Source organism: Opisthocomus hoazin, chromosome Z (genome assembly GCF_030867145.1).
Source record: "Opisthocomus hoazin isolate bOpiHoa1 chromosome Z, bOpiHoa1.hap1, whole genome shotgun sequence".
Taxonomy (NCBI): domain Eukaryota; kingdom Metazoa; phylum Chordata; class Aves; order Opisthocomiformes; family Opisthocomidae; genus Opisthocomus; species Opisthocomus hoazin.
In genome coordinates this window covers 19,555,607-19,578,225 of record NC_134454.1, presented here as the reverse complement: position 1 = coordinate 19,578,225, position 22,619 = coordinate 19,555,607, and the positions used below count along the sequence as shown (strand labels likewise).

The following is a 22,619-nucleotide window of genomic DNA, read 5'->3' as shown; positions in this document are numbered from 1 at the left end:
GATAGCCATCAGATCTTGTGACTGGTGAGGCTGTTTCTTGTCATCGTATGTTAGATCTGTGTCTTTTTTTTTTTTTCCTCGCTTGTCCGTTTTTCCTTCAGTTTCCCAATTAACTAGGTCCTAGATGAGATAACTTTGCTAGAATAAACATTCTCACACTCTCACATGCCTTCATCAATTAGTGTGAATGAACAGGTTTGGTTTTCCTCACTGCCTCCATGCTGGAGAAACTGGTCAGGTTTGTGTCCCTGTATGTTCTTGTTCATGACTTCCTCCTTTCATATTGTCCCCTTTTTGCTTTGAAGAAGGTCCTTGACCAAATGCCATTAAAGAAGCTGGCATTCTCCTTCCACATATCCTTCTACTTGAAAACTAATGTTTTGCCTTTAGCTAGACACTGTAAAATTGTTATATAGAGGTATCAGTTCCAAATGTGTAAAACACACTTTCTGTTTCAATATCCTTGCAGATGAAATGAAACTATTAGAGATGAATTTACCTCCAGGAAAAAACAGAATTCTGAAAAAAGAATCAGCTTCTAAAGAAATACACAAGACACTACCCAAATGTGTTAAACGACAGTCCAAGCAAAGTAGTTGTCTGGATCAAAGCATTAATGAGCTTTCACCAAGAAAGAAAGCTAAGCTGAGCACTAATGAGGCTGTGGTCCAGAGTGTGGAAAGTAGCCTGCAGCCAGATAGTTCTTTGACTGAGCTGAAACAATTTGAAGGCTCAACTCCAGGATCTTTTTCCTTGACAGATCCTGCAACATCAGTATCAAATCTGAAAGGGACCAAACCCATCCAGGCATTGCTTGCCAAGAATACTGGGAACAAAGTGACCTTAACAAATCAACTGTCACCTCCCCCAGGCATAAACTCATCTACTTCTGAAAAGGCACTTTTGTCATCTTTGGAATCATCACTGATAAAACCAGTATTACCCTGCCAGACCAGTTCAAAGGCTCCTTTACAAATGGTTTACAAAATGCCAAATGGCCACTGTGTACCAATAGATCTTCACAACAGCTCTGTGAAAATTCAAATGCAACCTGTGATTGATCCTAAAACTGGAGAAAAAGTCATGCAACAAGTTCTTATTTTACCTAAGAATTTTCTTATTCAGCAGAAGGAAGGAAAAATTGTGTCCAAGGACATTCAGTCACTACAGCAAAAATCATCTGAGCTGCGATGTACAACTTTACCAGAAATATCAAATGTCAGTGTTCCTTTAACACCTGTTCTGGTAACAGGCCCTGCAAATGCTACCACTCAGTCGCCTAGTACAATTTTTAACAAGAATACTATCCACTTGTCACAACTGGCTGGTCCCGTGAACACTACACAACCATTGCCTTCTGTAACTCCAGCAGGTAACTTGCTATCGTCAACAATTAAGGTGAGCCAAACTGAAGCTGACAAAATCAAGACTACAGTTTCAGCTGCCACACTCCATGTGTCTTTGACTTCACCTACTCTTTCCACAGCTAGCCAGTCTTTGATACCAGCAACAACCTTAAGTGGGTCTACAAACACTGTTTCTGCCTGTCATAGTCTTGCCTCACAGCAAACAACTGACTCCTTTGAAACTAGGCAAGAGCTGAAGACAGTGTGTATAAGAGAATCACAATCTATTCTCGTCACAACACGAGGTGGAAACACAGGAATTGTTAAAGTGCGAACAAACCCAGACCAGATTTTACCTGGTAGTTTATCTTCTAGTTCAGTTTTCACATACGCACCTCAACTTCAGACCTTTCTTGTGCCAAAAACCACATCATTACCATGCTCTACTGTTCCATCTGTAGTAACAGCCACGTCTGGTCTCCCATATGCTGGACAATCATGTCTTTCTGGATTTGCCCCCTCAACAGCTTCTTCTGTTAACATTCCAGCTTTCCCAGCTGATTTTACCCAGGCAATGGAGAAAAATATCAAATTCACATTACAGCAGCCTTCTGTTGGGGGCACTTTGGGTCAAGTAATAGCAAACTCCTGCTATGTGTCCTCTCCTTCTTTATCCTCCATTTCATCAGCCAGCAATTTGATGTCAGCAACTCCAAACAGTCCTGCCAGTGTTACTGCCTTTGGACAAAATAACACTGTCATAACTCCAAATTCTGTGCAGCAACAAGGTGATACTAAAACTACAACACATCCTGCTATACGATCTGAGTCTAATTCAGCAACAAACGGAAATTTAATCAGTGGTGCTCCAGTCCAGAAACTTACATTAGTTACAAATCCACCTATTTTATCACCCTGTGGGGCATCAGGAGTCAGTATTATACCCTCTCCAGCATCTACTGGTGTTAATGCTCAGAAGTTGGTTTTCATTAACACACAAATTGCCAATGGCCCATCAGTCACCAATCTAGTTGCAGAGTCATTGAAACATAACCTTCCTTCTTCCCTAAGCAAAACCTTTGTTAGTGCCACAGAGCAACCACAGTTGGTTCTGATCCCATCTACAGTAGGAGCACCAATAAGAATAAATTCATCATCAACTATTGCTCAAGTGAAAGATGTGAAAATTGGACTAAATATAGGTCAAACCATTGTAAATACTAAAGGCAATGCACAGCAGCCTCCACCAGTTAATATATTGCACTCTGCCATTTCTAAGGCAGAAGACAAAAAGAGCATGGCCTTGGCACTGTCTTTGACAAGTAGTAGTGCTTTGGTTCCTGCTCCAGGTTTTGTGAGCCAAAGTGCTGTGTCCGTTAGTGCATCTACATGTGTTGCAACAAAAGCTGAAAATACCTCTACAGTAACAACAGTAAATGCATGTGTAGAATCTGTTTCGGTAACATCAGGTGGTTCTACTTCTGGGACATGGCCCACTGTCTTAATTGGTGGAAATGATCCCTCAAGAATAAGGCCAGTTCTGGGTAACCGACTATGTACATCGAATATTGGAAATAGTGTGGGTATATCAACTGTGAAAACAGGACATCTTTCTTCATCTGTGCTGATTTCAACAACACAACCAACAGTATCTCCTCAAAACTTAGCATCTGCTTTGCAATTGCCAGTCATTAGTTTGACTGGATCTGTAGCCACTCCCCCCAAAGTGTTACATACAGTTCCTCAGTTGGCAGCAATTCCAGTTCCTCCTCCAGTACCAAAAAGCCAGGTGCCCACACTGCTTCAGTTTCAGTCATCAGGAGTTTCAACTACTCTGCCAAGTAATGCAGGTATTCACAAACCTCAGAGTTTGCCCGCTCCATCACCAAATACAAGTAAAGTTACTCGTTTTCCCAGTTTTTCTTCCCTACAGTGCCAGCAGGTGCCTCCCAGTACAGAGAAACAAAGTTATGCTTACACTTGTGCTTCTACCGTTCAGATGTCTGCAGCTTCACCCACTGTACCAAGCAAGGCAGGTGGTCAGTTGAATGAACCTTGTATTCAACAGAAAATAGTCATTAACACCTGTGTGCCTTTGGCACCTGGAACTCAGATAATGATTAACGGTAATTGTTTTGTTGTTCCACCACAAGGCCTTGGAGCTGGCAACCATGTTGTTCTTCTCTCTTGTAATACAAAACAGACGACTCCTTTAACTATTAACCATGGTCAAGAGGCTCAAAGTGTACCTATTGCTAATCCAATAACCTCTAAAATCATCCTAGCACCAAGTAATTCATTAAGTTGGCAAATATCAAAGCATCCTTTGAAGAGCTCTACAAAAATCGTGAACTCTTTTGGGTCTGCAGATGTTTTACCTGTTGTACATGCAACACCCCAGATATTTAGTACTCCAGCTAGCTCATGTACTCCACTGTCTGCAGCGACACTGTCTGTGTCTTCAGTGATAAAATCTCCTGTTAATCTTGTAGCTACATCGTCTGTGGTTTCTGCTGTTCATCCTCCAAACTCTCATTTACCAAGCAACACTTCAGTGTTTCACTTAGACACTTCTATCAAAAAACTGTTGGTCAGTCCGGAGGGAGCCATTTTGAATGCTATAAACACTCCAGCATCAAAAGTTTCTTCCCTGTCTTCTTCACTGCCTCCTGTTACTGTGTGCACAAGCAGAAATCCTACCACTGTCTTCCCTCCATCTCAGTCATCTTGCATTGATAAACCTGACAAAGCTGCATCCTGAATTTACTGCAAATGAGCCACTTTGAAATTTTGGGGCATTCTTCTGACTTTGGAAGTTGTAACTATTGAATAATTATTTCTCACATTGTTTGAAACAGTTGATTTACTCAATATTACTTCAGATTACAGTTCTTTCCTGTTTACCTGTGGGGCTTCGGAGGAAGTAAAATTTATTTAGTTTGTCAAAACTTTTCAGAGTGTTCTTTAGTAAAAAGGTCAGAAATGGCCAATGAGTTCATTAAACATTTTAGTTTGGAGAAATCTAGCCCTTTGCACATGTTCCATCTTACAGTATGGACTGTTTGCCAGTGTGTTTATGACAGTATATATCTCCTTTTTCTTTGTGAAATTTATTTTTGATTTATTTCTTTAAAAAAAATATTTATGCATTGTAAAAATGCATTCTATGGTATAGAATTGTACATATTCATTAATTCGTAACAATCTGTACTAAACTGTATGTACAAAGAACTATGCTGTCTTATTTATGTTTTGTTTACATAATGTATAGTTTTTTAAGTATTTTCGTAACTTTGGACCAGTGTACTGTTTAGCAACAATGCAGAAGAATCTGCATATAATAAATCAAGTTGCTGTACTGCTTTGTTCTGGCAATAGTTTAAAAATGTGTATATCTGTTACATCATGGCAGGATACATATATATACATCTTCCTACTTCATGCAGATGCATCTCAGCTTTTGGAATATATAGTAGGGTGAAATTATTCAGTCTCTTCTGCTCTTTGTTGTGGTTTACATTTCACATGATTTGATAGGACTTGGAAGGAAGGCCATCTTGGTGGTCCTCCTGATACAGGACAGGATAATCCACACTTCATCCATTCTTAATAAATGTTTGGTTATATTGCTTAAAATCACCAGTGATGTAGTAAGGCTAGAAATGGTTTCTCAAGACACCAGTCTAAGTCGCACTGGTTGCTGTTCAGCACTATGATGTTTTGTCATAAAGCTCATAGATCTGTTGAACCATTTATTATTCTCTTTTTTACAGCCTTTTATGCATTTTCACATATCTGGTAACTGTAACAAGGTCACTCTTTAGTATTCTGTCTAGCCATAACAAGCTACCCAGTTTTTTCACCAGTTGTGCTTTCTAGATCTGTACTTTTTTTTTTCACGTTTTAATTGTTCTATCTGGAATGCTAGTACTAAAATGTCACACAGTGCTAAAGGAGGCCTTATTAGTGCTTTGAGTGGGGATAATTCACATATTACATGAGCCTTCTGGTTTCATGCTGTGTATATTTGTTGGCTTAGATTCAGCTTTTGATCTGATTAAATCCTTGGGTTATTTTCTGCAGATCAGCTGAGTTCACATGTGCCTGCTGCAGCGTTCATGGAAATAGTTTTTTGATGTCTTTTGAGACTTAGCATATAAAGACTTTAGCATATAAAGAAAGGGCGCCCATTAGGCAGCTCTTATTTTGTGGAAGATGGTGATTTTACAAGTGCTGTTTTTGAATCTGAAGTCATAGTCTCTGTTAGTTGCTTGGAAGATCTAGTTTTAGTCTGAACATCTTTATATGTGTTGGATTTTTTGTGTTTTTTTTAGAAACTAGAAGATTTCAGAAGAACTCATGAGTGTTAGTTGCCTTTTTAATAGCTATGACTTCAAAGGGGGATAAAAGCTTACATATCTGTATTTAGCAGCAGTCTTAGACTGATTTTCATCAGGACAAAGCTTAAGCTTTTGGTCCTTATCCTGTCAAGTTTTCTCCTTCCTTTCCCCGTTTGCTATACGCAGTTTGGCAGTTTGGATCTGGGGTTGAAGAATAAGACCACAGCTTACTCGCTCTGTTGGCTGCCCTTCATAATGTTCTGAAAAGTAATCTGGTAACTAGGTAACTAGAGTTCTGGGAAAGTGGGGGAAAGAAGGGCTTGTGCCTTCCATGGGTACCTTACCCTTCTGCAACAACTGAAAAATTGGAGTTGGTAAATGGCCTCTCTCTAGATCAGCAATCTCCATCTTATCTCAGGCCTGGGAAAGAAGGAAGCTGGCTGTTTCGGGGTGAAAGAAGGTTTGTTTTTATTTTAGAAGAAGCTACCTGGTACACTTCGCCCACTCCTCATTAAAGGTGTTAGGTAATTGATTCTGAAGACACTTAGTAGTAAGTGGTGTCTGCCTGCCAGAGTTTACAACATTAAGGCTTTTTAAATCTGACTGTTGAATGCTGCAGGTTACTTTTCCAACAGAGGAAGATGGCAGAAAATGGCAGTCTCTTCATGGACATTTTGCTTACTCTAAAACCACATATACCAACAATACATTTCCATTTCGGTGGTGGAACCTTGGGACTGACTGACTTGGATTTTTCTCTTCTGTTACAATGGCTGGTTTTCCTTTTTAGTTTTTATTTATGTTTGTTATGGAGTGAATGTCTACATTGTTTGGAAAATTTAAGACTAGGTTCTACTATTGCAGGTGCCCTGGATGGAGAAAAAAAATCTTGCATGACATTTTTCTGTGTGCTAATGTAGTACAAAGATTTATGCTATAATTAATTCTAATAAAGAGAAAAGTTAGAAGAGCTTAATTGAAGAACTCAGAACTCAAGCTACTTACCTGAATGATTTATTAGAAATTTTCTGAACTAGTATGATAATACTATATAATTGTTTTATAAATATTTTATAATTTGGCAGGCATAAATTTTGCAACATGCAAAGTGTGATTCAATTTGATTAAAATTTTCATGGACTTTTATTCTCTACTGGGCACGTGTTCAGATTCCAAATCCTACTGGAGAAAGGCTTCAAACTGCTATGTAACGGGTTTGCATGATTCATTATTTTGTAAAAACAAACTTTAGCCATTTTTGTGAATAAAATTCCTCTTCCCATCACTCTTCTCCGACAATATAAATATCAGAGTGAGACTTCCTTTCAAATGAAAGTAAATAGCCGTTGACAATTTGCTATGTATCTTTTTCTCTGTACCAAGCATATAGTGCTACCTATAGCACAAAAAGAACCGTTAAAAAGTAGATTATATTCACAGACACAATGAAAAAGCAGAACTATCTGCATCTTTACTTGAAGTTAAAAAGACACTTAATTACATTTATAAACAAATATATATATAAATCCATCTTTGCAGAAAACTTGTTCAACTTCTCAGAGCTTGTAAAAGGCCTTGCTTTTAGGCCCCTTCAGTTATTACATACAGATATTCAGACACTATATCATATACAAAACTTTGAGTTTTTTAACATTTGGGATGAGATATTTGGTATTTACCTAAATGGACATACTCTGCACAGTAATTTTACTTTGCTTTGAGTAGAAAATGACATTGATTTTGCCTCACTGTTCAAACCCATTCATGTTTGTGGTGCTATTTTCTTCTAGGGATTCTCCCTCTGCCATGCTAGAAGCAATTAAATTTGACAAGTGTTAGGAGTCATAGAAGTACCTGTTCAAACCAAGTGTGTTACTGTCAAGTCATTCAAACCCACTGTGATTTCACTGTGTGACATAGCAAAGAGTACAATGCGAAAAGTGAAGCAAAAATTCTCCTGATAAGTGAAGAGAAACTTACTTGTCCCATGTAAGTCAGAAAATTACTAAAAACTAACATTTGAAGGGAGTTCATAGCCTCATCACAGAGTTTTTTTCTTAGCTGGTTTTGCTTATGTTTTGTGGTAGTGCATAATTTTAGTAGCCCAAATTGGTTTTAAAGTAAATTAATCATTTTTATTGAAGCATGAATGTTTGTTACGATGAGGCTGTTTCCTCACAGAACAGCAGGAGGTGTTCACAGACTTAAATTCATGTAGCCTGTTCTCTCTAAGCTGCACCTGAAGTGAGTTTACTAACTCAAAGATTAGTAAATGCTGTATCAGGCTAAAGGTCCGTCTGTCCTAGCATCATGTCTCTTGCAGCAGTCAACTGTAGCAGTTCAAAAGAGCAGAATAACAGGCCTGAATACTCTCGTAGTATCCACTAATGTGTGAGCCAGTCTTCTTCAGCCAGCTGTGATTTTTTTTTCAATTTAATAGCTCTCCATGTATTTTTCTTGATGAAATTGACCAATCCTTTGTAGCATTCATCTTGAGCACATGTAAATTATTACCATCCACAGCCTTCTGTGGTAAAGTTTTTCACACAGTGTGTAAACAAATCTCCTGTTTGTTTCTAAACCTGACACCTGCTAGTTTAATTTGATGCAAATAATATTTATATTTTAAGATGCAATAAGCCTTTGCTCTTTATTCATTTTTCCATGTGGTCTACATAGACCTTTGCCATGTTGGTTGTCCCTTTTCTAGAATAAAAAAACATATAGTCAATTCAATTATTTCTTACATGGAACTAATCAGTTACTGTCATTGCTGTGTGTACATTTTCCAGTTTTACTATATCCTTCACATGTGGGATCAGAATAGTGCTTGTTCTAAAAGCACTACGAATCTAGTCAGCAGTGTGATGATGATTTTTCTCTCATAATAATTATTTCAAATTTTGGAGTTGGGTTTCTGAGTATTATTTAGTCTTACACTAACTTTTTTATGGTTATATCAAGTGTAAACCAAATACACAGCAATGTCAAAATAAATTTCATTCGTCCTGTAAGACCACTTGTAGAATATCATGGCTATGAAGACACGATCTTTAAAAGAGATTATTGAAATCAGTGCAAGTCTGGCACTCTTCTCTCTGTGTGCAATGCCTACTTTTGTTTGTTTTATCTTTCTTGAAAATGCAGAGGGACAAACTGCTGTAATGATTTTGAACATGGTGATTTTTTAACTCTCACTGTTTTTCTGCACAGGATACAAGCTTAAGTCTGTATATCAGGTGCATGATCATTTTATACACATTGGCACCCAAATAAAAATTTTTGAGTTCTTGAAGAGGCCACTTTTGCAGATGTGACACAGATTATGTTCTGTTTTAAATATTTTCCTTGAAACTACAGTGGCATAAAACAAATTTCAAGATCTTGATAAACACGTCTTGTCTTATTTTCTCAAAATACTGAATTTGCTGATCAATAGTCATACCTGGATGTCTGGCGTAAACTTGGAAACCAGGATACTTTGTTGTTTCATATATGATGGGTCCAGAAGTTCTGCAGGAAGTTGGTGTTCTTACAGTACCTTTTACTTCAATCTCAGCTGAACTAAACACATTAAATGGAAATGGTATGTAAAAGCAAAATAAAGGAAACATAAAATTTGCTTATAATATTTCTTGAAATTATTGCACAGAAAGTATTAAAATGTGCATAAATATGATTTTCCACCTTTTGCAGATGAAGACAATGAAGTAGTGTTCTCATAGCAACATGGAAGAACTGGGAGCAGAGTAGTTGGTCCCCTGACTCCTCTTCCAGCATCCCATCCATAACTAAAGGTTAGACAACTAGATTACTGCTTTATTTTCCCCTATTCTTACTTTTTACAAGACAGAAAAATTAACAGAAAGTGAAATTGTTTTCAAGACTGAGTGGCATGGACAGGTTGCATTTATAAAAAATAACACAGGAAAACAAGATAAGAAAGGAACCACTATAACTGTGATTTCTGTGATTATCTTCAGGCTTTAGAACTTTGCTTGTCAGTGTCACAGAAAGAAGACAATTAGCTGTTCATACTGATTCCTTCTAGTAAATGTACAAGTATGAGATCAGACTATTTTGGCTATTTATACGTCCTGGGCGTCTAAGTAGCAGCATATACATTGAGAGCCTGTCCACATAACGTGCTGGTACTTGTAGAATCATTCTTCACTCCCTTTTTTTAACCACGTGCAGCAGTAAAATAGAATATCAAAGAGGGATTAGTGATTGGGTATTACTATGTAGTCACAGGGTGCCTTGGTTATAATAAAGAAAGAGTGGAATTATGATGGAATCAATTTACAAAGTATAAAAAGCAGGTATTAGTGTTATATTTAATTTTAAATATTGGGAAGAAGGAATTGCTTACATCTATTTATAAAAAACCTTGTCAATTCATATTAGCAACATGCCAATGCTATAATTACAATAATTTGGTTGAGGTTTGTCTGGCCAGTATTGTGCAGTTCAACCACATTTTATGCCTTCAAAATACTGTTCTTGCCTGTAGAGTGCTTTTCTGCAAGGTGATCTTAGAAGAACCTTTGATAGACAAACACAAAAAGTGGGGGAGACCTGTCCTAAAGTGTTTTCCTCCTTCCATAGCCTAGGAAATTGATGCAAAAACATAACCTTTTGTTAAAAAACAGCCCATAATTAAGTTTCTTACTTTGGCATATAGAATGGTACAGTCATGCAGTCCTGGTGAGAGCTGCACCTTGGACTGGGCATTTATTTCACTGTAGTGGCTAGTAGAGAATGGATAGGGAGTGGAAAGAACAAGAAATAGATGAAGTATGAGTTAATTTTCCCCAGTATATATACACAGCCTCCAACAGTAATTCCAGAAGAATTGTGTGAACTCAGCCTGGACTTGTCTGTGACATGAAAGAACAGATTTTGCAGCCGGAGAAAAGGGTACTGGAAAAAGGCAAGAAGTAATTCAGAGAAGGACAGACGGAAAAACATTGGACAAAAAAGCATAAAATTCCTTTTCTGGCTTAAGAAGTGATAGGAGAGGTGCATGAATCCTGCTAAAAAGCAGAAGTTTTGAATGAGGAATTGACTGAAATACCATTGTCGTTCTTCCTGTTTGGTGAGGCCAAAAACCAAGAGGTGTAGAGCATGTGGACTGCATATCCTGGGGATTACAAATGCAAGAAGACAGGCTTTTTAAATCTATGTTGTCACCAAAAATGTTCAGAAAGATTCTGGAGATACAGAAATAGGAGTAATTTATTACAAGGTAGGCATCTGATACCTTTTAATCCTTGCAAGGATGCCTCTACAGGAGATTAATGTTCAGGGAATATTCAACACTTATCATACGATTTTGTTGTTTCACTGCAAATACTGAAGCAGTTCCAAGATTTTTCTGAATGTGGTTACCAGGTGACAAGCCTAAAGTTCCTCCTGCAAACAACTGCAGACAGTAAATCTAGCACTGAACAGTGTCTAAAAGGGGCAGCTGTTTTGCTCCTGAGTGTCAGTAGAGCGACTTGGGGTGTAAGTGATGGTGTGCAGAAACAGACATCCATTACTTCGGCCAGGATAAGTGTGAAAGGACAAACTGATAGAAACCAAAAGTTTAGAAAACACTCTTCAATAAAAATGGTTCAGTTGTTTTCCCTAATAGCTACAAGAATGCAGCCGAGGATAAGGTAAATTCAAAAAAGAAGTGGGAAGAAGGAAGGCTGCTTTTCTGTGTAAGCAGAAAACATAGTGAATGTGCAGCAGAGCAGTCTGCTTCTCCCAGCTAGAAATGGAAGCTAGCAGAGTTAGAAAGACCCCACAAAATTAGTTTTGAAAGACTAAAGTATTTATATTAGGCCATCACTCTTTGTCTTGTACTGATTTGTACTCGGCTCATGTGGTGTGCCTCTCAGGGAAGGAGCAAATAAAGAATGTGGTCCAAACATGTAATTGAGGCTTTACTAAAATGGTTTGGAAATGCGAAGGCATGTCTGCTGCTCAAGCCTTGTTCAGGTTTTGGCCCCATGTGAGTTAAGCAAGAGTGGAATTTACCACTATCACATGGCAAGAGTTTTCTGGCAGAACTAGAGAAGGCAGTATCTTGTGGCTTGTAGCTCAGGTGTCAATAGTGTTGTCACAGCGGATTCTGCATTCTGCCATATTTTCCTGGTAAAATAGGGCCCACGAGTCTCTGGTTCTCTTCATATTCCAGTGAGCACAAGGCATTTAGGAACACTGCTACCCCCAAAAATGTGGTCTTTTGCACTGGCCCAAGAGCAGAACCTTTGTGGACAGAATGTCTTGCACAGCCAGATTTTTGCAGCAAGGTAAGTAATGGTTCTTTCTGTTTATTAGAAACCAAGCTGCCTCTAAGCCAAGTATTTTCTGGGAAAAGGAAGTAAAGTGAAAATCAGAGAATTCCGTAAGGATGCAGAATACAGAGCGTCAATTCCAAAAAGTGCACACAGGCTGTTTTTTCGCTGTCAGCATGTGTTGGATGTGTAGATACTAGCTGTAGATAGCTTTTTTTAACTTTATACTGCTGCTAGTCTACCTTTATTACAATATGTAAAGTTCAGTGCAGATGTGTGGCCAAAAGAGAACATTGTAAACCTTCAAGCACTTTTCAGATCTATTGGGCAACAAAATACATTTAATGAAATGATGTGAACACACAACAGTCTTTCAAGTTTTTTGCACAGTTTAATATGCAGTCAACAGAAAAATACAAATGAATAAATGCCACTTCTCCAAAGCACAGAGGAACTCATTAACCTTTTCCTTTACATGAGAAGTGAAAAAACTTTGCTTTTAAAGCAAGAAAATGTAATCTTATGCCACATAATAAATACATGGACATACACCAACAAAGTTACGGATATTTTACCAATATTAGATGTAAACATGAATCAAAATATGCTAGCAATGTTTTATTTAACTAAAAGATTACAAGCCATATGGTTAATACTAATACAGTTCTTGAGACCAAGATAATCTGTCTGCATCCCCAGCTGCAGCAGGTATTAAGTCAACAGACTGCTGAGGTGAGTGTCGCTGGATTGACCCGGCAACCAGCTGCGTATGCCAGTCCTGTTACACTGCACTGGTGAGGCTCTAAGAAACCACGTGCTTCCTGCGGAAAGTCTTTGGTACTTTCTTTTATCATAGCTCTCTGACATATGTGGTGCGTACCCTGTGGCTCTTGGCCTAGTGAGTGCTTGCTGCATCGTTCAGTATGACAGGAAGATTGCACTCATCAGGACCTGCTGCATTTTACCTTTGCAATGGCTGCGATGGCTGACCAATATTCTGGAATCTTTTAAGGCTCCATTGAGGCTTGTAACCTCATTAGGAAGTACGGTATCCAGCAGGATCACACCAGGAATCCAAACACAGGCAATGCAACTGCTACTGCCATTATAATTTACCAATCTGACCAAAACACACTATATTAATGAAAGGCCTGGTTTTCAAGTTGTCCATTGTATCCACGTAAGGGTTGCATGCATAGCTATAGAGATATTGCTCAGGTCCTCTTGTACAGATAGATAAGCTTTAATAATTGTGTATCTGCTTCTCTGATGGAAGCAGTTTCATGCAGACCCATAGCAAGCTGAGCATCATAATCCAGCTGTGACCAGCCACCTCTGTTCATCAGCAGCTGGGGGAGAACTCAGATTGTCCATGGGTTTCTTCGTTTGCTCATTTGGTGGGAAAAGATGAAGTGCAAAGATCATGTTTATTGACAATTATAGTTGTAATACAAGGCATCTGGTTGCAGCCTGATGGCACAGAGAGTTAAAAAAGAGGAGCAGGAGATCTTTGACTTTTACACCCTCCCTGTACATACATGACCATACCAGAGAAATTATAAATCTAAATTTTGGTGACTATTTATTACTCTGGGATCATATGACTGTCTAATGTGAAAGCCTTTCTTGGAAATCTGAAAACTCTATACCACATTCCACATGTGTGGTAGTTGAAAAGTTTCTATAAATTTCTCTTGCTTTTTAATGGGATAGACATCCTAGAGAGTTTTAGCTTGTCTTTAGTCAAGTGCAGTGTGAAGGAGTGTAATACAGAAAGTACGTAACATAGCCAGTTCTTGCAGCATGCAACTTTGGCAATTACGGGTCTCTTGCTTTGAAGTTCTGGCCTGCCCGGAATTGATATTTTCTAATGGATCAGCAGCCAGGCTCTCCAGTGGACTCTTGTTGGGTATAGAGCCAGACTTGAAAAATTGAATTTGTGAAGGCGTTTAGCACAAGTGATGAAGCTTCCACCTACATAACACAGTGCTCTATGAACCTCCATTTCTTGCTCTTTTCATGCACTAATTAAAATCTGAGACCACTGTCTGACTGTGAATATAAAGAAAGAATACTGCTTTCACAAGGAGGAAAAATTGAAGGACTTCCTGAAAACTAAGGATAGGTTTTCAAGAGGGCTTCTCCTTTAAGTATCTAGAAATTAGTGTCAAAGTTCAATAGTTCCAGCTCTGGCTGCTGAGCAGTTCCAACTACTTGGTCTTATGTAGTTCTGGAAAAAAAATGTTTCCACTTGGTCATTGTTAACTACCTCACAAGCTTTTGAAATGGCTAGTACCATATTTAGTGCTGATACTACTGAAAAACTTGTGTGATCAAGTAAAACTTTTTTAATTCTAAGCACTTCACATCTTTATAGTAATTAATCTTTATAGAAATAACTTTTTTTTTTTCAGCCATGAGTGTGTATGTCAATTCCATTCAATTGTAGCACCACACAGTCTTTTGAAAGGATGTTGCCCCAGAGTACGGGGTTGCTAAAGATTATTAGCCCCAAGCTTCAGCTTACCAGTTCTGCAAAAAATTTAGTCAGCCATTGTGTTCTACATCTCTGGCACTTACTAGCTATAAACTGGTGTTTTGTATCTTTTCCTCTGTATTATTCTTCTTGTCACTAAACAAGTCCACAGAATTTTTTCCCTGAAGGTGTATATTGGAAACAACAGGTGTAAGACAGCCTTTTAGGTTAAAGTTTCTCTCTAAATTTCTAAATACAAATAAAAACTGAATTTATGTAAATATTAATTATAACCTTTCACAGCCAGTTACAGATACTTATTACCTTCCAAAAAGTATCTAATTTTACTAATCTATATAAACATTTTTGTTGCAAAAGAAACATTTCTAAAATCTGTGTCATTATTTATTAGCACATATGGAGTTTATGTTAGCCAAGTAAATCTACCTTGTATTTAAAACTTTTTTTTTCTTTTAAGGTGTTAGTGTTTGCTTTTTTAGTTACAAAGAACTAGATTCTTTACTAATAGCAGTTAATAATTGTTTTATCAAAATAATTTTCTTCTGTAGCTACTTTTCAGTTTAACAAATGTACTGTTTTAGCTGCCTCCTGCTGTGAGATATCAGGCCTTGTGTAGAAATCTGTTGATGTGCATATAATCTTAAGTAATAATCTGGCAAGTAAACAATAACTGTCAAATGTACGTAGCCTATTTTATGTGTATCAATTCTTTGTTTTCTGTTACTGATAGTGTTCTGGCAACCTGGAAGAATTAACATCTTGGAGTCTGCTGTCTTCTGTCTTCTTGAAGGAATGTGGGCTTCACACATTTTCTCCTATTGTTTCATCATGTTAGAAACAGATGACACGTAAAGGTCTGTATCTACCGAGGTCTTTTCCTTTCTTACAAGACTGCCAGAAGGAGACTAGAAGTGATTGTCATTACTTCCATTGACCACTATGAAATAATATGGACTTTAAGCAGAAATTCCTGGGTTGCCTGGATCGTATTTTATGAGTAATTATTTCATTTCTGGTACATAAACAAGTGATGTGAAGTAGAGTCTGTTGTAAAACATAGTCACTTTTTGCAAGTTAATTTTAGAACTGCTGGTAGAACTGCTGGTGAGGAAAATGGTTACTCTTCGTAACAGGACATGTAGTCAAATGGTTTTGTCCCATTTTATGACAGATTCTTGTACGTTACATTCTAGGGAATACTTTATTTATTTCTTTTTTCAAGAAAGGGAGAGTAAGTGGGGAAGATTAAAACAAAGGTGCCAACACTTTCTGCTCTGGTTGATACTCAGTGGTATATACTTACTCTTGGTAGATCTATGACGGATGCAAGATGCCCAATGAGTATAGTGTATTAATCTGATCACATGAAATGAAAAACTTAAAACAAAAGCACTTTCAGATTTATTGAAGCATTTCAAGAACCAGTTCTGTAAACTAAGCAGGAATAATTTTCAGCAACTGCTAATGAAAGCATGTGATTTTTTTTTAAATTATTTTACCTTTAAGAAAGTTAAGCATGTACAGGAAGTTAAGAAGGAGCATGAAGAAATTGAATCAGTATGTTTAGTGTTTCAGATTCAGTGTTATCATGGTGAATAAGGTGGTGGTGACTGATCTGCAGTAATTTTGTCGTAAGCTGGTGGAGCATCAGGTACCTATGATAAGCAGAATGGGTGTGAAAAATTGAAAAAACAATTGAGGTACAAGAAAATTACATTAAAGATGCAGTGAGCTATTTACCTTCATATCAGATATAGTACTACAGCTTAAAATAGCTGAGCTCCTTCATTATGTCTTTTTTTTTTAAGGTTAGTTTTTGCTAAAAGTTTTTTGGTTTTGCATCAGATTAAATTCATTTTGGTCATATAACTCATCCAAAGAGAGAATTTTCAGAACTACAGAGACAGGAATTTTTAAGAAAAGGAAATTTTTTTTTATATTGAGAATTCAAACTAATACTGAAACTTTTCTTTAAGAGTCTTGATGCAGGTACGTTGTCTTATTTCCAATGTTAACAATTTGGGCAGCTTATTTAAAACTGGTTGTAAATTAGCCTTTTTCCTATTCTAAAAGTGTTTAACCACACTACAACTTGACACATATATTTATCAATTAAGTTATTTTAACTTTTTTAAAATTATGGTTTTGAATGTTAATCTTTCCATAATGATCAGAGGACCTAAAACCTTGAAGTTTTATAATGATCCCTGACAATCCTTGTCAGGGTATAGTATAACAGACACACTCCATTTCTTGTTTGTCATAATGACAGAACATCTATTAGGGAGACGTTTGTTCATTCAGTATATTTCAGCATTCAGGTGTTACATCATTCTAATAGGTTGCATAATGATCATACAACTTAACAATAAAGGTGGGTGAAAGGAGAGCATTTTTTAGAAAAAGAATTCTTAATAATAGATTTTTAAAAATGCTGCTAGTTAATGTAGAGGCATTGAAGATGAAATCTAGAGAGCACACCCCAAGAAAGTAATCATTAACGAGTGACTGTGAACTAAAATTGTCTTACCATGTCTTATTATGTTGTAAGTAAATGAAACCTTGAGTTGCAACTTACCACAGAATTAAAGTTTCTGTACTCCTGCAGAGCTATTTTGCAGTCTGGTATTGTTCCCTCACCTACCATGGTTCGTATTGTGCCCACACTGGAGCTTTTACTCTGTGACAGATCATAAAGAAATGCAGAGAAGATGAAAGGAAGAAGAGAATGTGAAGCTGGAGCAAATTATGTCATTATTATTATTAAATTTAATATTTGACAGCACATTTACAGTATGTATTAGAATCTGGGGTTGGGGCCAGACACAGTGCCAGCAAGTCAGACAGGTGATCTGCCTGCCACTTTTTGCTGTCTCGGCTGAGACATACTCTTTCTCTCCAGTATTATCCAATTACATTGACAGAAAAATGACGATCACATTTTTTAGATCCAGAACGGCTGCAGGAACTGACACCTTCTCACATACCTGAATGCTTCCTCATTTATATCCCACTCATTTCTTTCTCTAGTCTCTAACTTTTTCCTTCTCCATTTTTCCACCATTTCTTTTGTATACATTCTGTACCACTTCTCCCCCAGCCAAAAAGCCCAACAAAAATTTGAGTTTCAAAACCAGAAAGCAGCAATCTGCAATGAAAAGGAATTAAAAAAGAAATTGTGCTTTTTACCATGACGCACAAACCAGGCATGAAAGAATTCTGGTTTGCTTTTTGAAGCGTTTTTGAGTATTACCTTCATTTTTGCAACACTTCACTATGAAAGTTCAGGTTTTATGTATTCTGCCAGTTGATATACGTGTTAGATAGATCACTGGAAAGGTAACAGTAAACAGCAAGGAAAAGGATTTGCTGACTTTGATGAGAGGTATGGGTTTTTATTCCAAATGGTCACATCTTTTTCAAAATATTAGGATAACTGAAAGATATTTACTGTAAAATGCATTGGATAAAGCTTTCACTTCAAAGGATTAAAAGTGGCCCCCCTTTCATAGGAGAGCAGAACTTTGAAGATAAAGCTTTGAGACTTCTAACAACAGATGTTGTGAGAAGGATTGTACCTTTTTTAAAAATATTTTTTAAGAAGACACAAAGTAGAATTTTTTGGAAGTAGTGTTTAGAAAGAAAACCTCAAACCTGCCCTGCTTTTTTATAAATCGTGAAACTGCAAGTCAACTTTTGTACAAATAAGTCATGCATCACCTGTACATGAACATATTATTTACTTAGTTACTTGTAACAGGCTTTTTTCTTTTTGTGCTTCCCAGATTTACTCTAATTATATCTGTCCTTATTTAGGAGTAAGTCTTATGAGTAGTGAATATGTTATTTTTATTTAAATGAAAATACACAGAACACATTTTGGGTTTGTGTAAATATTAAATATAACACTTCCTAGAGATCAGTTTTTGCACTGATGTGTTGTGCGAAGTTCGGCAACTGCCTTCATCGCCCTGCGCTTCTGCTTCCTTTTACCCCTTTGCCTGACCTGCAAGTTCTCCAGGGCAAGGCATGCTTCAGTTGTGTGATTTTACCTGTGGATATGTCGGCGTATATATTCCCTGATGTAATGATGTCCTATTACAGATTTGAGGTTCTCTGCATTAATGTAGTACAAATAAAGATATGTTGTCAGAATAATGGCATGCTGGACAGTGAGGTGCCATGCTTACCCGCAGACTTTTATAGCCACTACGTCTTCTGTAATACCAGCAGCCAAAGATAAGTAAAATGGCCAGCACCAAAATGAAGAGTCCAATGCCCAGAGCTCTGTTGGGAAAGCAAAACAAAATAATTAACACCAGAACTAGATGCATTCATCTGGAGTAAGAATGGTTAGAGCAAAATTGGTATCGGTAGCCTTTTATCAAAGGAAGGCATGGAGCAGAATCTGCCTCAGAAAATAGACAAAGTATCAGTAACTTCAGCCAGTCTCTGTAGATTAAGCAGTTAGCTAAATTATCTGCCAAGTTCTTAAGCGTTTTAAAAATGAGGAATTATCTTCGAAGATAATAATGTACCAGTGACTACTGCTTCTAAAAAAATCCCTGCATGTAAATCCAGCAAACAGCATTGTGCTACTTGAAGAGCATGTGAAATAAACGCCACCCCTGCAGAGACACAGCTCATGTTTATTTGTTAAACTTTTCTAAGCAGCAAGTATTGAGAAATGTATCCTAATTGCATCATATTGCAACAACTGCTGGTGACAGGATTTTTTGGATACACAAAACACTACACAACCTCAAAACCCGAGTAAGAAACTTTGAATTATTCATCAAGAGCTCTGTAATCCTTAAGTGGTTGTTCCGTGACACACTAGGCACAGTGTTGGTGTCAGTGGGTCATTTTAGGGAATGCAGGCTTTGCAGACTGTGCTATAAGGCATCCTTCCCACTGCTGACCCCGGGCTTGGGAGAAGTAGCACAGTTCCACTGTCAGAAAGCAAGCTGACAAAGGAATTGCAAGTTTCCTAGTCAGAAAAACCCTTCCTCCTGTGCTAATATCCTCCCCGTTGAGACATACAGAATTCACTTCCCTTTTTTTTTGTTCTTTGCCTGTTAAGGAATAGAAGAGTCTGCAAAATGCTTAAAGGGAAAAGAGGACAGGAAAGAAAATGACCACGAGTCGGGATAAACCCGTTCTAACATATTTTATATATCTCATATCCAGTTGCCCTGTAGTAATTACCAGCAGGCTTTTCCTGGGACTGAGGAGTGAGGTATGTGACTTACCAGAGATCTCTTATACCTATTTGCTATCATTTTCACTGACTCAGAATCTCACAAAAAAAGTGTTTCCTTGTGACCTGTGAAGCCTGAAAGAAGATGTAAGCAGATTTGTGTGGCAGAACAGGCTTTTTGTCTGAAATGCCTGTGTGCTGTTTGAAGCATGAAGCCCCTTGGAGTGAAAGAAATTTTCTTTTTCACAAATACCTGAATCTTGCAAGTTGCTCCTGCACTTCAGGACTTTGTGGTGGCTGGAGATCTGTTTAACCCAAGAACTGGTGCAGCCATGTTGCAGCTGATCTGCAAAGTTACGAGATGGCTCCACTGGTTTTCTTACTGTCCCCAGCACAGTTAAAACTTGGAGAGACTACTCCTCCAAGCAACTGCTGCCTTTTCTACATTTTGAGACTACTTTCTGCTTTTCATGTGCATGTTTATGTTCATTTTTCATGCTCCTTCTGGTACTGGAAGGAGAGAGTCATTTTTCCCCCCGCCTATCTAGAAAAACTGCTTACAGTTGCAGCCACTGCAGTTCATGGCTGTTAGAGGTGAGCATGCTTAGTTTCAAATGATGAGACATGACTAGCCAGCTTTTTCTTTTGGAGACGTGAACTGATTTGGAAGGACTATGAGAAACCCTTCCTCTTTGTTTATTCTCTCTGCCCAGGGATGAACATGGAGAAATAATTATGTTGCAGTATGCATGTGTATGGGAAAAGCCACCAAGGCTGGGAGCCAGTAAACCAGTACCAGAAGAACATTCAACATACAAATATCCCCAGCACCCTGGAGATGTTTGTCTAAAGTAATAAAACATCACCAGTGGAATAGCGTCTCTAGTAATCCAGGACCCAACATATTTAATGGTAAGACAAAATTAACAAAGTATTAGCTTGAATTAGTTCTGCTTAAGTGGAGTCTCACCCAGAAACAATTTACTGAGAGTCACATTTGTACAGCATTAATTTTCACTTATAGTATTCTTCAGGGTGAGACAATGTCCCTTTTAGGTTCTGAAGAGAGGTATGTGGATCTGGAGATAACACTTAGTGCAAAGGTCACCTTGCAACAGCCTCAAAAGAAAATTCTAAATGAGCCTCAATAAACCTGGTAATTTTATTACAAAGGTTAATGACTTGTGATCATATGATGAAATTGTAGATTCTTGAGTTCTGCAATTCTGATTTTTCTTAACCGTTGACAAACATTAGAGACAACTACAGAATAGCTAAATTGCACTCCATCTATATACAACAGTGACTTTTTCTGATACTATTTTGTACATTTCTTTCAATGTACATTTTTTTCACCAGCTTACATGCTAACATAAGTTTTGCTTACTCTTCTGCTGCAAGATAGCTGTGTCCTTTCCCTCTGAAAAAGTTCCTGTCTGGATGGTAGTTTCTTCTGGGCATTTTGTGAGCTTGGTCCTGCTCAAACCTACAGGATAGAAATACAGTGCCTCAGTGCAATAAATAATTTGTTATCTTTTTCATTTTGATGGGACCATTTTAGGGAGGCAGGACAATCTGGTATCTTCAGAATCAAGTAGATCCATATACATATGCAGCTGTCCCAATTTAAGGCAAAACTCCATAACTGTAGTCTAGGTTTGAATAGCTCCACTGACATCAAGGTATTTGCATCCGAGTGCAACAGAGAAGAATTTGACGTAGTCTTTTCAGGTACTAAGTGATGGCAGACTTCTGAAGTAAAATCTCTCAGGAATATAGAAAGAAAGACAATTTACCTGGAAAAGAAAAACTATTCCGAAGAAGAAAAAATAATATTGTCCTTACAAGTAGTTGTTTCTTTATTTCTGTTATTCCCTGTAAGTGCTTAAGGGCCAGGTTTTCAAGCAGCATAAACTCTCAGAGGTCTGTGCATTTTCAGATAGTTATACTAAATTTATGTCTGCTGACAATCTATACTTAGATGTGCAAGGAATTTCTATTATAATCTTAATTTCCAGTCTTAAGGGAATAATCATCCAGCTAAAAGCCGTCTGACCAGTTAAAAATCTAACTGATCAAATATAGTGAAGAAGAAATCCACAAATAATCATGTTTCTGTCATTTAAACAGCACAACAGATCCTACTTGGTGGTATCCAGCTAATCTACCTACCTTGCACAGCTAGAGTATAAAACCCAGTGACTTTACTGAAGAGAATTCTAGCCAAGGAGACAAAACATTTTCAGAGTTCACTTAGTCAAGTCTCTTCTGAAGCACAATTTTGAAGCAACACAGAAAATTTTGGGTAGAATAAAAAATACAAATCTTACCTCCTTCAGACCTGTATTGTGTCTGTTAACTGAAAGGCACGTACAGCTTTCTTTTCCTTGGCTTGATCTGTTTTTTTTTCCTTTGGTCTGTTGTCTTATGACTATCACGGGTTTAAATTCCTTTCATTAATTAGCATGAAAGAGGCAAGGAGACAACTTTTCGTTTTCTTCTTGCAGTCTGCATCCTTCCCTCCTAATAAGCAGCTCAAAAATCTGTTATTTCTTCATTTATTACTTACTCTCTGAGAAATGGCTCAACACCGTTTTACCTGCCTAATCAGTAGAAGCTCCTAGAGTGAGCATACGGCTTCTAAATTCAAACATGTTTTGATTTAGGGCCGATTATTTTGTGACAGAGGGCTGGTGTTTCTGCGTGTGTTTAACTATAGCTTTGTTTACACACAGTTTTTGCACCATTGTTAACACTGTGGAAACTAGTATAGTTGGAGCAAAAGTCACAGATGGATGCTGTTACGCTGTGATAGAAGTGTCAGATTCGGGCAAGCACAGTTTAATTCTGTACTGGTAAGCAAATGCTGCAACAAAATAGTCGGTCCCATGGGCCACAAAGCTAACCTAGCCCGGTTTCCTGTGGATTTGCGTGAATTGCCTGCACTCA

The 22,619-nt window shown here is 37.6% G+C and overlaps 2 protein-coding genes across 8 annotated transcripts in view; one reads left to right on the top strand and one right to left on the bottom strand.

The window, feature by feature from the left end:
- The window catches only part of BRD10 (bromodomain containing 10), a 62,362-nt gene extending 54,895 nt beyond the window's left edge, over nucleotides 1-7,467 (top strand). For all 7 annotated transcript variants that reach the window (XM_075411521.1, XM_075411522.1, XM_075411523.1 and 4 more), the window contains one exon: nucleotides 470-7,467. In XM_075411521.1, coding sequence (XP_075267636.1) covers nucleotides 470-4,107 — 3,638 coding nt within the window. In that variant the 3' untranslated portion in view covers nucleotides 4,108-7,467. The remainder of the gene's footprint in view (nucleotides 1-469) is intronic.
- Nucleotides 7,468-16,056: 8,589 nt separating this feature from the next.
- MLANA (melan-A) lies at nucleotides 16,057-21,141 on the bottom strand. Its single transcript, XM_009936032.2, has 4 exons — nucleotides 21,058-21,141; nucleotides 18,661-18,757; nucleotides 17,049-17,150; nucleotides 16,057-16,125 (listed from the first exon to the last, which is right to left on the bottom strand). The coding sequence occupies exons 1-4, from the start codon at nucleotides 21,129-21,131 to the stop codon at nucleotides 16,057-16,059; spliced, it is 342 nt and encodes a 113-aa protein (XP_009934334.1). The 5' UTR covers nucleotides 21,132-21,141.
- Between the last annotated feature and the right edge of the window lie 1,478 nt (nucleotides 21,142-22,619).